This window comes from Protopterus annectens, chromosome 1.part0 (genome assembly GCF_019279795.1).
Source record: "Protopterus annectens isolate FY-2018-M chromosome 1.part0, PAN1.0, whole genome shotgun sequence".
NCBI lineage: Eukaryota > Metazoa > Chordata > Ceratodontiformes > Protopteridae > Protopterus > Protopterus annectens.
This window is the reverse complement of record NC_056725.1, coordinates 86,472,879-86,487,637: the sequence shown is the minus strand read 5'-3', so window position 1 is coordinate 86,487,637 and position 14,759 is coordinate 86,472,879. Positions and strand designations below refer to the sequence as shown.

General features: G+C 36.8%; 1 protein-coding gene across 4 annotated transcripts in view; it reads right to left on the bottom strand.

Moving 5' to 3' along the window:
* Positions 1–14,759, bottom strand: part of EML2 (EMAP like 2) — a 1,798,491-nt gene that overhangs the window by 108,002 nt on the left and 1,675,730 nt on the right. For all 4 annotated transcript variants that reach the window (XM_044085260.1, XM_044085417.1, XM_044085337.1 and 1 more), the window contains one exon: positions 10,585–10,680. In XM_044085260.1, coding sequence (XP_043941195.1) covers positions 10,585–10,680 — 96 coding nt within the window. The remainder of the gene's footprint in view (positions 1–10,584; positions 10,681–14,759) is intronic.

Genomic DNA, 14,759 nt, shown 5'->3' with positions numbered 1-14,759 from the left:
GCCAAAAGTTAGTTACTGCATCTGGGCCTGGAGTTTTCCAATTAGAGGCTTTTCTTAACTTTGTTTCAATCTCTCTGGCTGTTACTTTATCCCATTTCATATCATGTACCTTTAAACTTCTTATTCTTTCTTTAACTTCTTCTATCCATTTAGCATCTTTATGTTCCACAGGATATTCATAGATACTTGCCCAAAATGTATCTATTTCTTTTTTTTTTTTTTTGCGGTCTTTCCAGTTACTTTTATCTTGTTTCCCAATTCTCTGTAAAACTTTTTGGGTCCTTTATATTCATCTTTGTATCTTCTAAGTTTTTCTGCCTGTGCTGAAAGTTTTAGTTTATTTGCAATAGTGCATGATAGATCCTGGTCTGTTCTAATATTGTACATTGCTTTTATCATATCTGTCTTTCTTAGTATTTTTGTTGATCTGTTCCCCCTTCTATAGTCTTCTAACAGTGACACTTCTTGTCTTAATTGCTTTATAGTTTTCTTTATTCAATATTTCCATGACAATATTTGATTTCTCCCCTTTCTTTCCCTCACTTCCCTATGTTTTTGTGGTAGAACTTTATCAGTTATTAATTTAGCTGCACAGTAATATAGTAATATATCCTGTTTACTTCTGCTATATCACATGGATCTCTATGAACAGTCCCAATTAATGTGTATTTGTTTATCAGACTTCTGACTTTCTGGGTTTTATTAACCTTCTGTAGTCTATTTCTTTCATTGATCTTAATACATACTGTCTATGTCTATTAAATCAAGCAACTCTTCTCTTAGTTCATTTTCTTCCAAACTGAGGGCACATCTCGTTTTCCAATTCCTGTAGGCATTCTACAGAAGGTTCTATAGCATCTTCCTGTGACACAGTCTCATCAATGTCATCCTGTGCCGTGCGTTGCTCTATCATATGGGAACTCACTGGCCATCACTCCTCAACATTGACTGCATCAGAGCTTTCACAGTTTTCTGTTCCTTCCCTTGCTGTCTAGCTTCAAGTGAACGTTTATATTGGTTTCCTGAGGAAGGCTCCAAATTATCTTCCTATGGTGCTTGACCAATTGTTTCCTGTTCCACTGGCTTCCCCTTAATTTAGATATCCATTGCTCTATCCTGTTGTGGTGCTTTCTGAATTAGAGTTTCTACACTGAATCCTTCACTTTGCAAGTTCTCCATAACCTCAGTTTCTATTTTCTCCATTACTAATCTCCGTTTCTACTTTTCCTCTATTCTTATTTTGTATACTGTAAAGTTTTCCACATCTGGATTCCTTTGCCTGCATTTCTCTTCAAATATCCTTGATGCCGCTCTTTTTATATTGTTAGATTTACTTTCTCCTTTGTATAAATATCACACCATATTAAATGTCTTCTTCGTTCCCGCATCCATATTTCTTCTTCATATATTTCCTGATCTTCTTGTTTCTCCTTAATTTGGGGACTCACTCCATCATGCTGTGATGTAACCTGTTAGACGACCTATACCAAATCCTTGGTACTCCATAACTTCAACTTCTTTTTTTGTAACTTCTGCTTTACTAATCTCTTCTATGCTCCATCTTTGTGATTTTTTTTTTATTGTGAAATATTTATCTGGATGCCTTTGCCTGTATTTCTCTTTGAATATCTTTGGGGCTGCCTTTTCTTTATATTGATTAATTTGGTTTTCTCCTTTGCATAAATATTGTACCATATCAAATCTCTCTTTCCCATGTCCATATTTCTTTTTTATACTTTTCAAATATATCTTGGTTTTGTTGTTTATAGTTTCGCACTTTTTCCATACAAAGTTTCTTGATCTATAAACTATTTTTCACAAATATGTTGCATTAATGAACACAAATTTCCATTTGAAGCTTCTGACAGTTTTCTCTTGTGGAAGTATTTTTCTTTCCTCTAACTTCTCTCTTAATCCATTTGTATATCTTGTGCCTGGAAATTCTGGAAATTTTTTGCATAATAGTAACAATACATAATTTCTTTCTTATCCTCAGTAGTCCACTATCATCTTTATGGCTCTTCTTTGGCCTATCAGTTTTTGTGATTTTTGTGGACTACTTCCTTCTACAACATGGGGGGGGAGGCATCCTCCCCCTGGGCCTGGCCCATTGTAGGAATGTTTCCATATTTCAAGGATTCTACACTGTCATCTTTTCCAGTCCTGACATCAGTGTTCTTACCAGGATTGGGCACTTTTTTATCTTGGGTCTTGTGCACCCATCTCTCTCTTTTTTATTTTTAACCTACTTCTGCCCATGATGTATGCTATATAAATACAGTTGTCGTGCTGAGATTTAAAAAAAAAAACAGGGTCCACCTTGTGAACCTACTCACCAAGACTTGAGGATGAATTCAGTTTCAGCAATACTACCCCTTGCTTGCTGACTTATCTCTCCATTTGACCCCATATGCAAAACGTGATGTAATCTGATGTAACTACCTATTCTGCGGGAGCAGAAGTGCTAACTTATGTGTGTGGATATATATATATATATATATATATATATATATATACATACATACATGTGCACATACGTGCACAGAATGTACCTTTTGATTTTTTTTTGTGACAACTGGTTCGATGATTGAGGAAAAATTTTGTTGAAGCAGTAAATATTGCACGCGAGGTAAACGGGATTGGTTAGTAATGCTGAAACTTTCATTTGTAACAAAAGTTTTCAGCATTTGGGTAGAACAGTGTGTAGGAGTGTTAAGGCTTACAGTAAGGACTAGGGAAAGGCACACGTGTTTGAAGTATAAGTGTGTCTGTGTGTGTGTGTGTGTGTGCATGCACGAGTGTGCACACATAGTAAGGGCTAGTTTAAGGCGATACATGTGTGCTTTTGTCTTTAGTGGTGCTGATTGGGAAAGGGTGTTCAGTACTCTAATATGCAGAGTTTGCGTTAGGGAGAGGAGTGCTGGCAGGATTAGGTTTAGCACATGTAAAAGGCAGTGCAGGAGGGACTTAAAGGAAATAGACAAATATACCCCCGATACTCAGGGTAGGGGATTCAATATAGTGGAACAAAGGTTTGTCACACACAGAATGGACCCCTGAACAAGAACTAAAGGCCAACTAACAGGCATTACTGCTCACAGCTTACAATATTCCTTTTATAGGCTGTAGGATTCTAAAGTGCACTAAAAGATGGATTATGCAAATGTTTTTATTGCCCAAGGACTGCAAAGTAGGTGACAAGGTAATGGAAGGACCTGCAAGCAGATGGCTTTGCCTGTTACTATAAAATGATTTCCATGGTACCTGTGGATACTTTAGGACTTCTACACCTGAAGCTGCATACATAAGTAATATATTCTGGTGGGAGAGGATTATGCCAGAGATACACGCAAACTTTGCTAGACATTTTCAGTAGGATAAGTTTTCCTAGAAAAGTACTTAAAGACAAAGGTGCTAACTTCACGTCAGACCTGCTGGCCTACTTGTACAAATACTGTGTGGGAAGGTATTTAAAGACTTCCCCCCATCTTCCACATACAAATGGTGGTATGGAGTCTTTAAACTCTACATTGAAGATAATGCTGGGAGACTTTGCTCAAGTCCCCAGGAATCCACAAAATTTCCATCCTACCACATGGTCACAGAGGACGGTCCCATGGATTTAATTCATTATGAGCACATCATCACTCAGATCTTACTTGAATAATATATTTAGGTAAATCAACTACTGTAAAGTAACTGGTGTACTTGGTCCATAACCATGTTAAGGCAGTGGCAGTGCTACCTTGACATGATGAAGGCTTTGTGGAACTGAACAGCTCTACCAGTTTCCCTGGGAGTTCTGTATGTATGAGTGGGATGTGCATGTGTTTGAAAACAACTTGTTTGAAAGACAGTTATTCACTGACAGAGTGGGAAGGGAAGGGGTCTGAAGTGCCAGTCCAAATCCTCAGCTGTGCAGGTAGGCAGTGTGTAGTCCTAGTCCAGATGAAAATATTAAAAGCCCATGCCAGGGCCAGAGTGAATCTTCCCTTTATGCTCTTGGATCAGTTTGCATTTTGCAAATTTCTTATTCAGTGAGATTTGTGTGCCCTTTTCTCTTTTTACTTACACCTGTTTGGTACCAGGGGCACGAACCGAGAGGTTACTCCCCTGATATCCACTTGACCTATTTGGGACAGATGAGTGGATCCAAGGAAATTATGGCCTCTCTCTCTCTCTCATTACTCCCCACACCCACCACCATTTCCTCAGGCGGTACACTGTCTGGCAGTTGTGGGACTGAATATCCATCAGTTGGCCATCTATTGCACCTTTACCTTAAAAAGTTTTAGGATGGGTTCCTGCTCCCCTGTGATCTTGCATGGGTTTAAATCAGTAGGCAGCAAAAGAATGAACGAGAATATGAGAAAGTGAATGGGAGATAAAACATTACAATCAATTAAACGGTAGAAAAGATAGGCTGTATCTTTCTGTAAGCAAGCTAACAAAATGTAATGTAAAATTCAGTGTTATAAATTTTGCACAAGTTGTCCAGCAAACAGTTAACTACTTACAGAAAAAGATCTGATTTCATTATGTACAGTGGATATAAAAGTGTACACACCCCTGTTAAATTGCCAGGTTTTTGTGATACAAAAAAATGAGACCACAATAAATCATTTCAAAACTTTTCCCAACTTTAATGTGACCTTTAACATGTAGAATTCAATTGAAAAACAAGCAAATCTGTTAGGGGAAAAATGTAAAAAAATGTACAATAAGCTGGTTACATACATGTGCATACCCTTAAACTAATACTTTGTTGTGTGTGCACACCCTTAAACTAATACTTTGTTGTGTGTGCATACTCTTAAACTAATACTTTGTTGAAGCACCTTTTGATTTAGTTACAACATTCAGTCTTCTTGGGTACACACCTGCCATCATTTAAAGAGACTCTGATTAACCCCAAATAAAGTTCAGCTGTCCTAGTAGGATTTTCCTGACATTTACTCAGTTGCCTGCTACGGCAAAAGCCATGGTTCACAGAGTAATTACAAAGCATCAAAGGGATCTCATTGTTGAAAGGCATCAGTCAGGAAAAGAGTACAAAAATTTCCACAGCATTGGATATACCATGAAACACAGTAAAGACAATCATCAAAAAGTGGAGAAAATATGGGACAACATTGACATTGTAAAGAACTGGACATCCCTCCAAAAGTGATGAAAAGACTAAATGAAAACTGGTCAGGGAGACTGCCAAGAGACTTACAGCAACACTGAAGGAGCTGCAGGAATTTCTGGGAAGTACTGGTTGTGTACTACATGTGACAACAATCTCCCATATTCTCCATATGTCTGGGCTGTGGGGTAGGGACAAAAGCCTTTTCTTACACAGAAAAACATCCAGGCCCAGCTAAAATTTGCAAAATAATACATCAAGTCTCCTGAAACCATGTGGGAAACTGTGTTATGGTCTGATGTGAGACTAAGGTTGAATGTTCTGGCCACAATTCCAAAAGGGACTGGGGCTTTAGTCAAGTTAGAGGGAATTATGAATAGTTCCAAACACCAGTCACTTTTAGCCCAAAACCTTCAGGTGTCTGCTAGAAAGCTGAAGATGAAGAGGAATTTCACATTTCAATATGACAATGACCCCAAGCATACATCCAAATCAACAAAAGCATGGCTTCACCAGAAGAAAATTAAAGTTTTGGAATGGCCCAGACCTAAATCCAATAGAAAATCTGTTGAGTGGCCTGAAGAGGGCTGTGCACAAGAGATGCCCTCACAATCTGACAGATTTGGAACACTTTTGCAAGGGAGAGTGGGCAAATATTGCAAATCAAGATGTGCCATGCTGATAGACTCCTACCTAAGAAGACTGAATGCTGTATTAGTTTAAGGGTGTGCACACTTATGCAACCAGCTTATTGTACTTTTTTATTTTTTACACTTTTCCCCTAACAGATTTGTTTGTTTTTCAATTGAATTGTACAGGTTATAGGTCACATTAAAGGTGGGAAATGTTTTGAAATGATTTATTGTGGTCTCATTTTTTTTTTGCATCGCAAAAACCTGCCATTTTAACAGGGGTGTGTACACTTTTTATATCCAATCTATAACAAATTGATTTAATAATAGTTTAAGAAAATTAATTCCTCCTATGATGTCTAACACGCGCACAGACATATATATATATATATATAAAACAGAAAGCAGAATGCACAGAAGACAAACTCAACAAAGCAAAGTTTGAATCCAACAGAACCTTTTATGCATCCTATAAAAATGTGACAGTAAATCCACAAACCTTCAGTTGCAATAACTTTATATGTCTTTCTGTATTTATTAAATGGAATGGGTATGTACAAAGATTTACCTTGTAAGACTTTTCATGTTTGTAATTCATATCATATGGTATAAAAATAAATAAAACAAAAGTTATATATTTTACATAAATTCTATACATGTGTGTGTCTGTGTGTGTGTGTGTGTGTGTGTGTATGTGTGTGTAGCTATATATATTTTTATATACACACATATATATTTATAGAATACATTTTATGGGCTATGTTAAAACTTTTCACTGAGTCAACAGTGTAACTATGTACACATATGATTTAGTGAGCATAGGCTCAGCTATACTAAGTATAATTTCTTTATAATAATACACTGTAGATGTGTGTGCCTACATACATTTCATATATAAATAGAATAAATACACACAAACACATATATATATATATATATATATATATATATATACATATATATACACACACACACACACACACACAGATAGATAGATAGATAGATAGATAGATAGATAGATAGATAGATAGATATAAATACAATGTGCACATAAATGTGTTAGATATAAATACAATGTGCACATAAATGTGTATGTATGTACATGCATCTATGATCACAATGAGTGACTGAACCATACATACAGACTTCAACTCAGTACACTGATCAGTCATATCAGAAAACACCTAAAGTACAGAACCATGACAGGAAAACAAACCATTTCTTCTTGTGAGCTATTAAGCCCAACAATAACTTCAGGCATAATTTGTCTGAATAGTGATGGTGTTCTCCTTCTGTTCTATGTTGCTGGTACCCTAACCCTAAAAACCCTTCCCATAACACTACCACTAGACAAGACATCTAACACATAGAACACTAACATGCACACACATTTTACATAGTTGTACACACACACACACACACACACACACACACACCAAATACACACACATATCCATTACCTAACAGAGCCCTTCATCTAAACCCAAACCTCAAACACTTGCACAAACACTGCTACAATCTATCCCTTAACCCTACCCCAGCTGCACCTACATAACACTAACCCCTAATATCGAAAGTCACACTTGGCTCCAAAACATAGTGCATTCCACCAAATGTACATTCATTTAATTTAAGACACAAATTACAAATATTCAAACAAATGACTGTTCAACCAAATGTCAGTGACCTGTGTATTTAATAAACACATGCGTGCTCTTATGGTATTGTATGCAGAAAATAAAATCATGAGACTATTTCTTGGAATAATCTAAAATGGGTATGAACCAAAACAAATTCACTTTAACATTTGGTTTGAAACTGATATTCAGTCTTGCTGATGGGGTGCATGACGAATGACTGATAAATAGCTTGGTGAAATACAACTAGAGAAATCAAGTCCCTAAAGCAAACCCGACTGAAATTAAGGAATAGAAATACGCCAAACTCAATTTAGTATCTGACAAGATATCAAATTTAATTTATGTCTGTACCTTCCCAGGCTTTAATACAGTAGAAATATTCACTAAAAATTCTTCATCAGTTTAGAAAAATGCATAGAGATAGCAGAACCTACCAGAACCAAAGGAAGAAGACTATGAGATCCACTAAAGTAGCCAGTGAATGTAGGCTGACTTCAAGAGTGCCAACATATATGAATCCTCACTCCCTCAATTATTTTAAAAGATCATTTGCTGAAAAGTGCTAACCAAGGCCAAAGATACTTCCTCCATGCGATATGACAATATACTTGGTTGCTTGATTAATAGTGTTAAACATGCCCTTTCCAGACCCACTTCTCACACTGTTTAACTTGGGTCCAACATGGGTGGCCTTACATTGACCTGGTAATTACACACCTATCAGACATACATGCCTTATCAACAAATCTATGGAACAAACTGTGTACTGACCCCAAACAGTAGGATCATGAATCTTGTGAGACTTCATCCCAAACAGTTTTGTTCTGTGAAAGATAGAGGCTGCACTTTTTTTCTGCTAAATTTCTTTGAAAGGGTTATTCAAAATGGTTATTGAGGCTGTGGCTAATGTTCATGCAGTGCAACCCGGCTAATGCCTCTGACACCAACCATACTGCCATCATACAAAAGCTAAATGCTTTAAAAATAAGCCCATATGTCATACAATGTCTAACAAACAGTCTAAAATAGAATCCACAAGGTGTGAGTTGCAGATACTTTAGCAAAGTATGAAATGGACCAGTAGTGTCCCTCAGGGCTCAGTGCTTGGACCTTTTCTTAGATTTCCAAGTGGAAACAAACACAAATCTCGAAACCAAGACAAAAAACTGTAAAGCTGGACCAGTTAGAACTCGATTCACCAGAGACCACACAAGTGTGTAAAATTCAAAATATTTAATGGTGCTTCCTGGTACCTTGGGTAGGTGCCTTCAAGGGAATAATTATTACACCATCACAAGCATCTTATAATTTTATATAACAAGCACAATTAATCTTCAATTAATTAATTCAGTAAGCAATGAAAAGTGTTTAACCCTGTACATGCCATTTTGAACAGTACTACTTGGAAATCATACCAAACAAATACATTCTATTCATAATACTATTTATACATCAAACAAGTATGATTTATATACCAAGTGAAAAATACATATTGCAAAATACAAACTTAAAAAATATGACTATTAATTTCCTAATTTAAACCTTTTGGATATAAAGTACTAAAATTAATTATTCACTGTTTCCAACTGTAATAATTTTGCCCCCAAATCAACTCCCTGTGTACAAAAGGGCTTGGTATCATGAATAAAATGTACTTGTTTGGTATGATTTCCAAGTAGTACTGTTCAAAATAGCATGTAGAGGGTTAAATACTTTTCATTGCTTAATGAATTAATTAACTGAAGTTTAATTGTGCTTGTTATACAAGATGCTTGTGATTGTGTAATAATTATTCCCTTAAAGGCACCTAGCCGAGGTACCAGGAAGCACCATTAAATATTTTGGATTTTACACACTTGCGTGGTCTCTGGTGAATCGAGTTCTAACTGGTCCAGATTTCCAAGTGGAGAGCCAAGACCTCTAGCTAACAAAGTTTGCAGATGATTGCAAACTGAGGGTTGTTGTTAAGTAACCCTATGACATGCACATTCTCAGGAATGAATTTTCCCTAGTGAACTCTTGGCGTATTAAAATGGGCTCAAACTAAATGCTAAAAATAACTTTTGGTAGGCAATCCCTCCTACCATACTATCTAAACAGCACACCTCTAAAAAATGAAAATGTAGTTAGGGACCAAGGTATTTGGGTTGATGTCTCCCTCTATTCTATTATGTAAAAGTTGTTAGGAAATGCTTTTATTTTGCCCAGCTAATTGCCAACAGAATATCAAGGTCTAAGAGGTAAGCATACCTTTATACCTATCATTGACCAGACCAACTAGATTATAACTCTCCCTTTGGGATGTGTTTCAGTAAACATATCAAATTAGAAAGACACCAAAGGCTCATAACCAAAACATTATAAGCCTAAAGTTTCTCACCTACCAAAAGTGGGACTGAAAGCTCTACCCCTGTATTCAGTGTATTATAGACTCTTGAGGGGAGATTTCTATCCGACTTACTGTGCCATTAGAGACCAAATTGTCCTGGATCTCCTGTTTTTCCACAAGTCCAATATCTCCACCAGTACTACAAGTGAACTAAATCTTCAACAGATAAAAATTCATGATGGACGAACAGATTTATAATCTAGCATCTCCCAAATCTCTGGGATAAACTTCCCCTTCATGTTAAGTGATGTGACTCACTACCTTCTTTTAAACATAAAGCTAGACGACTGGACAGATATCTACAAGTGTATTCCAGGACTGGCCAGAATGGCACTCCTGGAGAAATGAGGTGCTGCCTTAGGGAGGGTACTGGCAATGTGACAAGAGTCATGAGACTGAGTGACCTTGGAATATCTATGAATCTATAGCCCACAAACCTTTCTTTGTATCACTCTGCCATAGAAATTACCTCCCTATGGAAGTATAACCAAATTTAAAGGTATTACATCAACAGCATAAATTAAACAGAAGTTAAATGAAATAGACTCTAACTCATGTTTCAGAAGACGGTGTTTTAATCGCTTCTATTGGGACCAATAATTTCTCTGCTCTAAATGAGAATATTATTAACCAATACTGATTACCCAAGACTTTTTGACCATTTAAACTGTTTTATTTCACTTAAACAGTAATTCCTCAGATATGACCATATGTCGCTCTTCTGTAGCGCAATCACACAGTTCAGACTTTTATCAAATGTTTGAAAAACTGGATACAACATACTCATTTACTTACCAAACACCTGAAATCCTAAGACACAGGTTGAGGTTGCCCATTCAATATCTCTCACTGTTTCTGCACTTGTAACCTGCTTACAGTTTGCAGAGTCCCCTACAGAAGAAAATACATAGTCACTTAAATCAACTCCAGATAAAATTACAGCATAAGAAGTGAAAAACACGGTTATGTTTAGTTACACACATATCGGCACAAATAAAGCTTAGGCATCACATAGACTGGACTGTTTCTATCTAGCACAATAAGAAAATCAAGAAATTCACCACTAGTGTAATATATTTTTAATGAATATACATTTGTACATATGTTCTACTGGTGTTTGTCAAACTACTGTAAAAATATATACCATACGCTGCCAAATTACTGTGGCAGAAATCCTGAGGTACAAACAGATCATTTTCATAACGTGCAGTCCCAGATATTGGACTAGTTAATTTTATGTCACAGGCTGTGTAGAACTCACAGGATCTTTTAGAGAAGTAGCCACACGTTTGCTCATATTATGTTCATTCAGGAATACTTTAATCATCCTATGTTACTGATTGGGTAGATATCACAGGATCTGCAAAACGTTTTTGCAGCAACGCTACAGAAACTAACAAGGGAAATGTAGAAGGAAACTTCCTGTGTTCCTCAAATGCACAGAGCTATACACAGTAACAATTACCAGAAATACCACCAGCAGGGTCAGATGGAACCTTGGCTTGCATACACACATGCATGCATACATACATGTTTTGTACCAATAATTTAATAGTCCTGGAAGTTCTAATACTTACTAATGCCAACACTTGTTAGTCAAAGGATGACAGAAAAATAGGCAGATAGTTTTTACGTCGTAAAAAAAGTGTGTTCCAGCTATTTGTGACCTTGTCATTAAGCTAGTCTAATATGTCATCTAAGGATGTCACTTCTCACTGCAGTAACAACTCTTTCATGCTGTACTGTGGTGTCAGTGGTAGAATAAGAATCCAAGGGGTCTATATTACATGAACAAATGATCAAAATGTCGAGTACAACATATTCGACACACTTTGATTGCTCATTCGTGTAATCGAAACCTACAAACCCTGAAAAATACAAAATCAAAAGATTTTGTTTGTCCCACACCTTCCCTAAACTAACATACAACACACACATATAACCAGTGCATACAAACCCCTACACACTCGCATCATTCAAACACTTACACACCTACACAAACACACATACTTTTAAAATAAAGTGGGGGGCATCGCCCCCACACCCCCCTAACTAAATATACCAACTCCGAGATTGCTGTACATTGGGGAAAGGGCAATTTCCCGGTAATCGCAAAACGACTTCTTACACAAGCGATTACCGGGAAATTGCCCTTTCCCCAATGTACAGCGATCTCGGAGTTGGTATATTAAAGAAAGCGGCCTCTTACATAGCCATTCCGAACAGTGTAGTGTGTTTACGTCACACGCTACACTCACCAGGAAGGCAGACGAAAACATTTCGGAACTCCAAATATCAACATTTGGAGTCTTCGATTACATGAACGTTCAAAGTGTGTCGAGTATGCTGTACTCGACATTTTGATCATTCGTTCATGTAATATAGACCTGAATCCAAGTACTTGATGTAAGAGTAAAAAGCCACAACCTTCTGATCTGTCTGGTGGTTTGGCAGTTTTCATCTTCAATCTTCCAAACCTTAGTGGACAGTTCTTTCCATTTTATAGAGAACATAATGTGCAATATTACCATGTTACACCTTTCCCTTTCCTGTCAAGAGAGTCAACCATAGCTGTTCCATGTAAGAGAATAACTGTAGAATAGGATCTAATCTGTACGGAAAAGAAACATCAACAGACTTAAAACCCACTGGAAGCAGAAAAGGTATCAGAAAGTATAAATGTAGAAGAAATGGATACTTTCCCAAGAATATTATAAAATACTTAAATTAATATTATTACTGTTTTGTCAGAGATGGGGGGTTGATCATGTGTCTAGTCAACAATTTATTGGAATACATTATTTTGGTCACTGCAGATTCCACTTTTTATTTTTTATTTTTTTTAATACAATCAAGTCAGAACAATAACATTTTTTGGTACTACAGCATACATGATCCCTGAAAACACCCTAGCTGACCCAAGTCTGAATAGCAGCATGGGCACTAAAGGGCCTGGGTGGCGGACAGGGTAGCATATGAGTGAGCAGCTTAAACCAGTTTGACTATGATGTGGGGGTGGCTGTCAGCTCACTGCACTGCCAGCGACTTTAGCAGTACAGGTGTACTGCCACAGCAATCAGATTAGCAAGCTTACAATGGAGCATTTTTACCTACCAAGGGGTTGATGAGTGGAAGCAAACGGTATCCTCACTGAACAGCTATAGCACAGCACTCAAAACATTATGAAGGGAGGTTAGGTAAAGGAAAATGATCCCTGATGTGCAAATAAAAGTGCCTGCATCTGGTTTACTCAACTTTCATCCTGGGGGAATGAATTAACCATAGAGCTTTCACTTCTTGTGAACAATTGGGCCAATGGAACAACTCATATGGCTAAATTCTCAGGTTGGAAAGACAGAACTGCAAAAAAACAAAAATGGATACGTACAAGTTGCAGTCTTTCGGAGGGGCAAGCTATGTAAATGAGCATAAGAAAATTTCACTGCACATGACTGAGACCTACTTATCAGATTATTTCACAGTAAAAGTATATCCTATCAATCTGGGCACAAGTCACTGGGACACTGTTCACAAAAGGAGCTGAAATCAGCATTTGCTGTATTTCAGTAACATAGTGAAGACAATCAGTCTTTTGCCTGTGAAGTTGATACTTAGTAATAGTTTCACTATTTAGATTCAGTTCAGAACAAACATGCACATTCAATTGTTTTTAAAGGGAGAACATGAAATAAAATGAAAACAAAAATATTCCACTTTTATTACGAAACCTAAAAAACGTCTATTTTTTTCTGAAAGTGAAGTTTGCCATCAACTGAATATGACAATACCAGGAAAGCCAAGGAGAAAGCTTTCACAGGAATTGGGACATGGCATTCAAAAGTTCAACAGGCAACTGCTGTAATACTTCTGCGCCTAAAAAGCAGAACCTAACTACAAGTTATGACTGGACAGATCTGTTGCCCCAAAAATTTGCCAGAAAATGTCAAAATATTTCTGACACAAAACTGCCATTCTCTACTAACAGGCCTACATGGCAGTCAGAATAGCCAGGATGCCAAGTTACATTACACTGTTGCCTTTAGCTAGGATTATATGACTACTGCTCAGCATAATGGAATACAGCTTATGTCCAAAAATTACCGTTAGTATGTTGTCATCATATCAAAAGTAAAATGCATATATGTCTCCAGAAAAGAAAAAAGACTTGTTTTTCCATTTCCTACATGTCATGGCTTAAACAACCAAAGTAGTGGGGTCAAATTCAGAAATGAGTTGCACTTAATCCTTGAGTACAGAAATCCATTCTCACATAAATTTGTACCTATATATATTATAATGTCTTTCAGATTTTACTATGAACTCTCAAAAGTTAATTCCCATATGTTCTTTTGTATACAGGTACCACATGCAAGGGTTCATAGGTCCTTTACTGTCACTAACATTCTGCATTATACTTTGTCTCCACTGAGGGAGCTACGGAACTTCTGGACTTTTGCTCAGGATGCAGAATCTATTACAGGTGTATATATTTACGGAGTTATCAATACATTTGAAGTAAAAAGTAATATTTACTTCTCCAGTAAAAAATAATTTCAGTTATAACATGGCATTTGAAATAGCTGAAGTGCTGTCATTTTCAATGTGGAGCTGCATTTATACCCTTGCAGGTATAATTGGAGTCTTAGATAGTTTTTGGACCTCTGCTTCAAAGGATAATTTTCTGCACATTTTATTTTGAAAGGGTTTAGAAATACTGCATCACAGACACAGACACGCACAGTCACTTATAGTGTGCTCTGTACTCCATATATATAACTCTGGAAAAGGAGATTTTTTTTTTCATTTATATCATGTTATGACACAGATACCATGTTTTGAAGCAGTCAAAACAATGGGTTCAAATTCAGTGCTCAACCACATTTAAATCTGTGAGAGTAGAATTAAGAGTTAGATGTATTTTATGCTGGTGGATCCAAAGGCAAATCCCTGAGGTTCAAAGTACATTAAAA